Source organism: Penicillium citrinum, assembly GCF_028827155.1.
Source record: "Penicillium citrinum strain IBT 23319 chromosome Unknown utg000003l:1.0-4596430.0:1.0-4598250.0, whole genome shotgun sequence".
NCBI lineage: Eukaryota > Fungi > Ascomycota > Eurotiomycetes > Eurotiales > Aspergillaceae > Penicillium > Penicillium citrinum.
In genome coordinates, this window is record NW_026622688.1 from 3,249,618 (window position 1) to 3,260,660 (window position 11,043).

At 48.1% G+C, this 11,043-nt stretch overlaps 3 protein-coding genes across 3 annotated transcripts; 2 read left to right on the plus strand and 1 right to left on the minus strand.

The window, feature by feature from the left end:
* Positions 1 to 189: 189 nt before the first annotated feature.
* N7469_004440 (uncharacterized protein) lies at positions 190 to 2,208 on the minus strand (the record flags this gene model as incomplete). Its single annotated transcript, XM_056643360.1, has 7 exons — positions 190 to 286; positions 341 to 412; positions 466 to 1,110; positions 1,183 to 1,360; positions 1,412 to 1,527; positions 1,581 to 1,981; positions 2,059 to 2,208. The coding sequence occupies 7 exons, from the start codon at positions 2,206 to 2,208 to the stop codon at positions 190 to 192; spliced, it is 1,659 nt and encodes a 552-aa protein (XP_056502772.1).
* A 649-nt stretch (positions 2,209 to 2,857) lies between these two features.
* On the plus strand, positions 2,858 to 6,532 carry N7469_004441 (Sec23/Sec24 family protein; the record flags this gene model as incomplete). The annotated part of the gene is made up of 8 exons (XM_056643361.1): positions 2,858 to 2,908; positions 3,162 to 4,514; positions 4,589 to 4,686; positions 4,742 to 5,082; positions 5,141 to 5,578; positions 5,643 to 5,834; positions 5,900 to 6,054; positions 6,128 to 6,532. The coding sequence occupies 8 exons, from the start codon at positions 2,858 to 2,860 to the stop codon at positions 6,530 to 6,532; spliced, it is 3,033 nt and encodes a 1,010-aa protein (XP_056502773.1).
* A 2,600-nt stretch (positions 6,533 to 9,132) lies between these two features.
* On the plus strand, positions 9,133 to 9,675 carry N7469_004442 (putative extracellular thaumatin domain protein; the record flags this gene model as incomplete). Its single annotated transcript, XM_056643362.1, has 1 exon — positions 9,133 to 9,675. One exon carries the CDS (start codon positions 9,133 to 9,135, stop codon positions 9,673 to 9,675), a length of 543 nt encoding a protein of 180 aa, XP_056502774.1.
* Positions 9,676 to 11,043: the final 1,368 nt, after the last annotated feature.

Genomic DNA, 11,043 nt, shown 5'->3' on the forward strand with positions numbered 1-11,043 from the left:
AGAAGATTGAAAGTTGAACCAAAAAGTACTTGTCCATTACGACTACAATGGTGTACCAGCAAGACTGAACAGGCATGAACTGGGGACCTACAATTTCTGCTCTAGATCCTGATTACAAGGCTTTCCCTTCTTCTATTCTATTCTGGTCTAGTCTAGTCTATATCCATAATCGAAACGAAAATCTAACTCTCAGACTGTGCCCTCATCGGATTGTGTATAGTCCTCGTCGTTCTCCTCATGAGGAACCTCATGGATTATATCATTAGTCTGGGGGCCCGTGTATTTTCTAGTAGAATTATATTAGTCCATGCTTATTCCAGAGTAGATGTATGAAGCGTACCCTCTCGCTGCAACCCACCACCAAACAAGCGCGAAAATAGCGATGAAGGCAGCGACACAGATAGCGTAATTCCTAAGAGGCTGGTCAGATACATGCTTTTCAACCGAAAGATCTGGGATACACACATATTGGCAGCTGTAACTGGGAGCTGTGATGGGAAGAAGAGAATGGTACTGATGAATAGAACCCAGATGACGGCGATATAATTGATTGAAGTACCCCATCTTCCAAGTGTAAATGGACCCTCGATGAATTTCACCTTATTTTTGTAGAGTTGATGCGCAAGAATGACAGATATATAAGACAAATCCAAAGCTGGCGCTGTCACACTGAAAATCGCTGTAGCGGTTTCTGTCGAACCAATGGCAATGCAGTTAAGGGCAACACTGAAGAATACCACAAACCATACGGCGTTGACCGGCGTATGAGTATGACGATTGACTTTGGATAGAAATCCAGAGAAAGGAAGCGCGCTATCTCTAGCGAATGCGTATGCCATTCGAGTATCAGCCAACATGGCTGAGCAGCCCGTGAAGAATTGGACGAGAATGGCAAATGCCCACATAACAGTACCACCCCGTTTTCCACCGGCATTGATGAATATTTGCGCGGCTGGGAGACCTGTAGGGGTATTAAGGATTTGATCAAAATCAGATAAGCAAAAACACATGCAAACAGTCAAGAGCCAACCGAAGACCCCCGAGACGAGTACGGCTGTCTTGATGGCGACTGGTCCTCGGACAGCTGCATCATGGGTCTCCTCTGACATACTGGGAAGCATTGTGAGATATATTGCATTTCTAGTCTGAAGCGAAGAGCCAGGCAATTCCGGTGAAACTTACTGTGTTGTACCATCGTAGTCGGTCATAGTCCATGCAACGGATAGAAATCCAAGGAAAAAAGAGAATAGTTTGGAGTTCCACCCGGACCCATCAGTGAAGTGGGTAAAAACCCACGAGGCGGGCTGTTTGTCTGGGGTCAAGTATATCAAAGCAATACAAATCCCGATAGTCGCGCAAACTGAGATTGTCAGTCACACAAAAAGGCGCTATGAAAAAGACAAGTACATACTGTTGATGGGAGCGAACCAAAGAATGATTCTATGTAATGTTTTCGTGGTGAGCGAGCAGATAACACCGAGAACGCAGAGCATGCCAATCGATAGTAAGACGGTTTCTAGTGCAGTTCTAGCGGGGATATTAATATGTAAAGAGCAAGCCAGGTGACAAAAGAAACATACGGTGAATAAGAATAGCTTCCGTCAATGAGCTCGGAGTTCATACTGATGCAGGCAAGCAGCATCTGACTGACAGTATATGCAACACTGGATACACCAGCTGTCTGTCCTAGCAGATTGCACCATCCCTGAATCCAAGCAAAAATGGGGACTTGATCGGGAGGTACGACATGCTTCGTGACAAAATACATGCCACCAGCTGTCGGATAAGCTGAAACTAGCTCGGCGACAGAACTACCAATGCACATGGCCATACAAGAGCCTATCAACCAGCACCACACAGCCGTCGCGGGGCCACCAGCTGCTAAGGGAGAGCCAAAGGTTGCAGGCACCGAGCCGAGGACTCCGAGAATAGAGATTGCATATGAGACGGTGGACCATTTTGAGAATTCTCGTCGCAATTCCTAATTTGAACAGCATTAAAGTGTTAAGAGAAGAACGAAGGCCTTCTTATCATAGTTACTCATTAGGGGGAACATACTTGCTTATAGCCAATTCGTGCGAGTAAAAGCTCGTCATCATTCTGAATAGTCGCCATAGCTGAATGAGATTGAATTGCAAGGTTTGGCCGCTCACTCCGACCCTTTAATGACTTGTGATCTGGATCTGGAGATTTAGCTATACGATCCATTGTAGAAGCGGGGATTAAAGATAGCAGGCTATATCGGAGAAAAAGCAAAGAAAAAAAAATTAAAAAAATTATGCATAACTTACGAGGGGCCTGCACTATGGCAAATATATCTGGTCTTTAAACCCGAGTCACGCCAGATGGGGGGACAAGGGTCCGATCCAAGGAGAATCACAAAGAGACGGTGAGTTGGACAAGTGTAGGAAAACCCTAAAACTGCCGGGAAGGCGTTTATGGAGAACAAGTCGGGGGGGTGATTTGGCGTAATCGAGACCAAAAATGAAACAACCATTGGAATCCCGACTGCTGGAGAGTGATAAGCGCGAATTAAGTGATTCGAGGCGTTACTGCAGGCTGAACGTGCGGCGTTGACTACAAATCCCAACGATAGGAGATTGGAGGGGCAAGAGGATACACATGCAACACCAGATTTACTAGTGGTATGCGTGAAGATGTCGGGTCGGATGGTCACAGGTGGAAGCCGAGTAGATTTAATTCAATGATCGGCTACTTGCTCCGACTTTTTCTGACTTGATCAACACGGAGAAATAAATGAAAGAAGCGGTGGGCGTGAAACATTCGAATTATACTACTCGTACTGTTATTATACTGATGGGACTCTCGACGGAGCGGAAAAATAGTCGAATCGATCATGCGAGGATCGATGATCTATGCACAAAGAGTAACTCAAAGACAAGCAAAGGTATATCGGATAAATATTCCACTTGTTAATGTACCCAGGTTTGGTAATATTCAAATTATTATTAAGTATAGTGATTACTTCACTTTGTACAGTACTTATTGATTCGTGCAGTGAAATTGTATACTTCCCGCGATGTGGTTGGTTCCGAGGAACCTCGGAAACACGATATTCCGGTGGATGTTGATGCCAACTTGAACATCGTCAACATCCACGCGGGGCAATCCCTTTATTCCAGCTGAGGCTCTGATGGCAGACCCGATGTATCATTCAATGGGGGGGCCCTGCTGGTGATCCCTCTAACGATCCCTCTAATCCTTATTCCCATCAGCAATACCAACAACAGCAACCATATTCCGGCTATCCCCCCGGGGCGCCACCTCCGCAACAAGGACAACAAGGAGCTGCCTATCCCCACCCACCCCCGAATCAATGGCCTGCGTACGGCTCACCTCAGCAGCAGAACCTACCTACAAGTCCAGAGGCTGCGTATAATGCCGCAGCTGGGCAACAAGCACCCATGGGGGCCCCAGGAGACCCCAACATGGCGGGCTTGGCCTCTCAGATGAGTGGATTGGGAATTGCAACAGATGCTGGAGCTAGGTCACATCGAAAGAAGCATAGACATGCTCATCATGATATCGGTACTGGTGCTGGTGCTGGTGCTGGTGCTGCCCCGGCCTTTGGACCAGGAGCGGCCATGGTCCCTCAGCAAGCGACATCCCAATTCCTCAATACTGGCCTCAACCAAGCTCCGCAGCCCATTGCCGGTGCTTCTCCTGGATATGTACAACCGGCACCTGGGATGGCCACACAGCCGGGGATCTCTACTGGAATGGACTCCGTGCCAACCCAAGGACGAATTGACCCTGAGCAGATTCCCAGCATCCCACGATCGCGCGACCTGCCTGCTCAATACTACTTCAACCATGTTTATCCAACAATGGACCGACATCTCCCTCCTCCTGCGTCTATCCCCTTTGTGGCCCATGATCAGGGCAATTCCTCGCCCAAGTATGCTCGTTTAACACTTAACAACATCCCCTCGACCTCCGACTTCCTCTCCTCCACCGGTCTGCCTTTGGGCATGGTGATCCAGCCCCTCGCAGCTTTGGATCCCGGGGAGCAACCCATCCCCGTGCTGGACTTCGGGGATATTGGCCCTCCGCGATGCCGACGATGCCGAACCTACATCAACCCCTTTATGTCTTTCCGATCGGGCGGCAGCAAATTCGTATGCAATATGTGCACATTCCCTAATGACACGCCTTCCGAATACTTTGCGCCTTTGGATCCTTCTGGAGCACGCGTGGATCGCATGCAGAGACCAGAGCTAATGATGGGTACGGTTGAGTATCTAGTACCGAAGGAATATTGGAATAAGGAGCCGGTGGGACTACAGACGCTTTTCTTGATTGATGTCAGCCGTGAGTCTGTACACCGAGGTTTCTTGAAGGGTGTCTGTGAAGGCATTGCGGAGGCATTGTATGGCGAGGATGGAGCCGCAGATGGCACTGAGGGCGATGAAGGGAAAGCCAGGAAGATTCCTGTGGGATCAAAGGTTGGAATTGTCACCTTTGACACAGAAGTGCATTTCTACAATCTCATCGTAAGTGATCAATGCTGCCTTTTGCCACAGATAAGCTCAAAATGAAGGATTGAACTCGGCTGACAGCAAAGTAGGGCACTTTGGATCAGGCGCAAATGATGGTCATGACCGATCTCGAAGAACCGTTTGTGCCATTGAGCGAGGGTCTATTTGTGGACCCATATGAGTCTAAGTATGCGAAATGCAATTCGAAAGTTATAGACATGTTGCTAATCAGACCTGAACAGGTCTGTAATTACCTCGCTGTTGGAACGGATACCCTCGATCTTCAGTCATATCAAGAATCCCGATCCAGTTGTGCTCCCAACACTCAATGCGGCCCTTTCAGCTCTCCAGCCGACAGGCGGCAAGATCATTTGCGCAGTCTCCAGTTTGCCCACTTGGGGTCCTGGGCAGTTAACAGTACGGGAGGACGTGAAAATCCACGGAACAGATGCGGAACGCAAGCTATTCACCACCGAGAACCAGGCTTGGAAAAAGACAGCAAGCAAGCTGGCAGAGGCGGGTGTGGGCGTGGACCTCTTCATTGCCGCCCCCGGTGGCACTTATATGGATGTGGCGACAATGGGTATGTTAGGGCATAGATGGCTTGAGAATGAATTCACAGATACTAACTCACTCAATAGGCCATGTATCTGCTCTTAGTGGCGGCGAGACCTTCTTCTACCCTAATTTCCATGCGCCACGCGATCTTCTCAAGGTTCGCCGGGAGATTGCCCACGCCACAACTCGGGAGTCAGGTTATCAGGCCCTGATGAAGGTACGGTGCTCGAATGGATTGCAGGTATCTTCATATCACGGCAATTTCGTGCAACATGCACTCGGCGCGGACCTTGAGATTGGTGGTATCGACTCAGAGAAGGCTATTGGTGTTGTTTTCAGCTATGATGGCAAGCTGGACCCTAAACTTGACGCTCACTTCCAGGCTGCGTTGCTCTATACCTCTGCCGACGGTCAGCGCAGAGTCCGTTGCATTAACGTAGTTGCCGCTGTGAATGAGGGCGGCATGGAGACTATGAAATACGTTGATCAAGATGCCGTGGTTGCTGTGATTGCCAAGGAGGGTAAGTTGATGCTACATTGCTTTTTTGTTCTTGCAGCATCGAGATACTGACATAAGGATTGCAGCCGCCTCTAAAACACTCGGCAAGACTCTTAAGGATATTCGTGCTAATATCTCTGAGAAAACGGTCGATATCTTCAGCGGATATCGCAAGATCTTCTCTGGGTCTCACCCGCCTGGCCAGTTGGTCTTGCCGGAGAATCTAAAAGAATTCTCGATGTATATGCTCAGTCTTGTCAAATCAAGGGCATTCAAAGGTGAGATCGAAATCCCTTCTACAAGAACGATAACGAACCCCATTCTAAAACATCATACTCGACAGGTGGTAATGAGTCCTCGGACCGCCGTACGCACGACATGCGGATGATCCGGTCACTTGGCTGTACAGAGCTGTCTCTCTATCTCTATCCTCGTATCATACCCATCCATAATCTGCAGCCAGAAGATGGTTTCCCCAACGAGCATGGGCAGCTCCAGGTCCCGCCGACACTACGCGCTAGCTTCTCCAAGATTGAGGAGGGGGGGTGCTTACCTTGTAGACAATGGACAGGCCGTCCTCCTTTGGTTGCATGCTCAGGTCTCACCGAATCTTCTCGAGGACTTACTCGGCCCCGGAGCCAACGCACTCCAAGAGCTCAACCCCAATCTATCATCCTTGCCGGTATTGGAGACGCACCTCAACGCTCAGGTACGCAACTTGCTGCAATACCTTTCGACGGTGCGGGGATCCAAGGCAGTCACCATTCAGTTGGCTCGACAGGGTCTGGATGGGGCAGAATACGAATTTGCCCGACTGCTCTTGGAGGATCGGAATAACGAGGCCCAAAGCTACGTGGACTGGCTGGTACATATTCACCGGCAGATTAACCTTGAGCTTGCCGGTCACCGCAAGAAGGAAGATACGGGTGATAGTACATTGGCCAGTTTGTCGGCTATGCGAGCGCCATATTGGTAAGAGGGGTTGATCATTTTACCACTTTCCCTAGGCCCCGGGCTTACTGCCTGGGGAGGCCGTTCGGGGGCGAAGGGCAGCAATTTCACCACGCGATCCCCGTTATTGGGCTAGCAGGGGGGACCGCTGCTACGAAAAAGGCACGGAAAACGAGGACCGCCTCCGACGAGCTTTGTGACTCAGGGTGGGCTGTGAGATGGTGGAGACAGGTACACTTGGGGGGGGGGGGGAACACAAAAGTGCGAGACCGAAGAGGAATTTTCTTTTTTTCCCCCTCTTTCTTTCTATGAATTTTCCCTGTACACAGTATTCCGTATACCAGGTAACTATGTACTGTAGTTACTTTTTGATCATTAAGCATTTCCATTTCAATCATGGCCGGCCAGCAGCTACTCTGGAGAATTCAAGCCCTGAAACCCGCACCCTGCAGCACAATGAAATCACAACTACATAATTTCATATAAGATAGTTAACTAATTAACTAATTAGTTATTGTAGTACTACTGTACTTCAAAGCAACAATTTCTAAACGATTGGCGGATATCACAGCCACCCAGTCCCTTCATGCCCTAATTGTCTACAAGTTTCCCCTCCTCAAAATCGACGCTAGCACGCAGGTACGGGGCACAAGTTGCGGTCTAGAACCATCATGGCTTTCTGGAAGATTGCCAACACGATGGCTTAGAAGGGGACTAGTTGGCCCACCAGGCCGATTAAGGTGGCCACCGGCCGCGGAACGGACGCGGGCTAAAAAACGATCGGTAGGGCAGCATAGTTAGTGTGTAAGAAGGATCTATGATTTGTAGTAAAAAGATGTATTTTCTGAGATTGAATGGCAAATTTGAAATTATATTGTGTTGAAAATAAGATAAGATAAAATGTAAACATGTATTGTTGGGCATCAGAAAGGAAGGAAAAAAATTCTGCTTGGGGGGGAGTTCATTACCTGTTCCTGACGAACAGCAGTGAAGCTGGGGCCATTCGACCGACGAACTGAACAGGTAGGTGGTACACCAGCTGCGTAGTAATCTGAATCAACTCTTACTGTAATGGAGTACTCCGTACATACATACAGTCAATTAAAATAAAAAGGAAAAAAAAAAAAGGCGCATTGCCACCGCACGAAAAGTAGAAAAAATCCAGACTCGATCGACATCTTTCTCAGCCACGACGTCAGACGCGGAAGATGCGAGTCCAAGAATTTTCGGGGAGTGGGTTTAGCATCGACAAGTAAACCAGCGATATTCAGGAACCAAAGTGGATTTAGAATGAGTTTGGTGTACTACAGTATGATGGATCTCTAGGCGAAAAGGTGAGTGAGTGTGCGGGTGTTCAGGCGAACAACTCCCAAAGTAGGGCAAGTCTAACGGTGGTGGAGTCAAGCAATTGGGGGGGACCAGAACAGGTCGAAAGCAGAACTTAGTTGAGTTAGTTGCCCGGTCTGATTAGCAATTGGTACATTGTTTCTGTGAGTCGCAATTTGATGACAGTTTTGACGTCTGACGAACCTGAGAGAGAGAGACTGGAAACACTGAAGGCGAGATATCCCATGAATAGTTTCCCACGGATGGTACCTGGCCACCACCAAATGATTTGCCGAGTTGTTCTGACAGCTGTTCTCGACTGTGGCTCGGAGATGTCACAATTTTCTCGTCCTCGCCATATCTTCAAGATTTAATTATTTTTAATATTTTTATTATTATTATTTTCTTTTTCATTTTCTTTTGTCATTTTGGAGAACCGCGGAACTGCACGGAGCGGATGACGTGCGGACAGTCAAGAAATGGTATTGCCACGCTCAACGGAAGGCGACGCCCGCCAAGCTTACCTACTACGGATTATCACCAAAAGTCACTGCCACCATTCACAAACTATGCCCACGCACTATACCACCTCTACAGTTGGACACGTCAATTCCAACAGATGAAGTATTCGATATCACACCGCTTCATTTGAATTAATTGCATCTTCTATTGTACTCTCTGCTCAATACGAGATGAACAATCAATTTCAAATTACAATTTTACCCCCCCTAATATTCAATACTCAGGTACCTACCTCAATGCGCGCGCTTTGTAGACGCCCGCGGTCTCGACCTTGGAAACACAGCTCCAATGTGACATCTGCCTTCATCGGTGTCCACCATGATTCGCCTTTCCTTGACCCACACCATTATTAGATCTTTCGTTTCTTTCTCTTCTTCCTTCGCTCTTTTTTCGCCTGGACTCCACTTGTCTCCAGGCGTTGATTCCATGGATCCGGCCCTGCGTGGCTGGATCCACCACGTTTCTGTGCGTCGGTACCTATCCGGGGGGGGGGGAGGAGGACCTGAACAGGGACTCCCTGAAAAGTTATAAAGACCCTCTTCTGCACCCTCGTTTACCATTCGAATCATCATCACAGTCCTTTCTTTGAAGTTTCATCTTCATTTACTATCCCTACTTTCTTTTTTCGAGTCGATCTCGAGACATTCCTTTCGTCTGTCGACCAGACCATACTCTTTGACTCTTCAAGTCTATACACATACCGTCTATTCAGACATATACATACCAAATCTTTTTTTTTTTTATAAAAAAGAAACAACTATCATTACCACCTTCAAAATGATGTTCACCAAGACTTTCGGCTTTGCCGCTCTCTTCGCTACTCTGGCTACTGCCCTGCCCTCTGGCATGATGGTTCGCCGCAATGACACTGCTCCTGCTAGCGGCAGCGTTCAGATCACCAACACCCTGGACCGTGATATCTATGCCTGGTCCGTCGCTCAGGACGTCGGTCCCATGCAGACCATCACGGCTGGCGGTGGTACCTACCAGGAGGCCTGGAAGACCAACCCCAATGGTGGTGGTATCTCCATCAAGCTGGCCACCGACCCCAACCAGTCCGATGTTCTCCAGTTCGAGTACACCCAGGCCGGTGACACCATCTTCTGGGATCTCTCCTGCATCAACATGGGTACTGGCTCCGAGTTCACCAAGTACGGTTTCGCTGTTGTTCCCTCCGTTGGCGCTTCCGATTCTTGCCCTCAGGCCGTCTGCAAGGCTGGCGATGCCAACTGTGCTGCTGCCTACCTCCAGCCTACCGATGACCACGCTACTCACGGCTGCCCCATCGATACTGGCCTGGGTCTGACTATCGGCGAGTAAATCTAGATCTACTTGATCTGATATAACTGAGACGATCGAGATGTCTAGATTTGACTTGCGCTCTTTTCTCCAATTCTGTTCATTCTTTCCACCTTGCCGGTTGACCCGCGCACTCTTTTTTATGGGTCTTTTGATTTCCCTTTCTCCTTTCACTTTCCTTTCATTGGGACGTGATACTTTTTTTTTTCTTTCGTTCCACCCAAGTCGGTGGCCCTCTTCACCTAACAACCAACAAGGTTGAACTTGTTTCTTACATGTTCGGTTGATTCGACATGTCTCCCCTTGTGGGCCGGACGTTGTCACGAGACTTATGATTTTTTTTCTGATGTATATGAATACCCCCGGGATTTCTAGGAATATTGGAGCTAGGCAGCTCTAGGAGTTTTGATGGGGGGAGATAGACTTGTATAGAGGTTGAATAACTACCAATGTTCATCCAAAAAAATTTGACAATTTTACTCGATACTTCCATCCTGACTTTTCTTTTTTCCCCCTACAGTACATTTGTGTAAGACTCAGGTGGGACGGAGCCAACTTGAAACAGCTGACACAGCAAACAAAGTCAATGAAAAAAAAAAAAGAAAATTCAGACAAAGAAACGATTATTGGCGATGCTCCTGTGGAACTCGGCGCATAGAGAAACTCGGTCTGTCTACGGAGTACAGAAGGTGTGTGAGGGGCATCAGTCTAGACCAAATGATAGACAGGGATCTTTTCCATTCAAATGGACTTGTCTCTTTTAATTCATAACTGTAATTCTTTCTTTTTTCTTTTTTTTTTCTTTGGTCTTAACAAAGTTCGACTCCATGCGCGATTTCCCCCGTCCTCCGATTCGTTCATTTATACCCAAGACGCAGGACAGTGGAGCCTCTTCTTTCAACAAAACGAAAAATCTTGCCTCCACGATTCGTCGGCCACCGCAGATCCTCCACCAGTCAGAAATCAAAACCTTGTATCTGTTGCATTTGCTTGAAGTCCAGTTGTGTACGTGTCGCAGTCTCCACTCTCCACCGAGGCTGAGATATAACGAATAATCAAAGATCCGGTTGCGCCGCCTGTGTTTCAAGTTTCCCTAACCGGTTTGTGTTATTCCTCCTTCGCCCCAATGGAGACGGTATATTCGATGTCTGAATCGATATGTTTCTCGTCATTTTACACCGGGGCGAGATCCGGTGCAGGTACGCTCATCACAGGAGGGTCCCATTCCGACGCTCATCGCGAGGAGACTTTCGTTCCTGAATGTGCGGGCACCGAATACCCACACCAGGCAATGAAGAAATGACACATGAAATTCCGTTAAAAGGTACGAAAGTTAACTGCCGACTGCTGATAAATATGATTGGTCACTGTCTAGTGTTGTTCCTATGG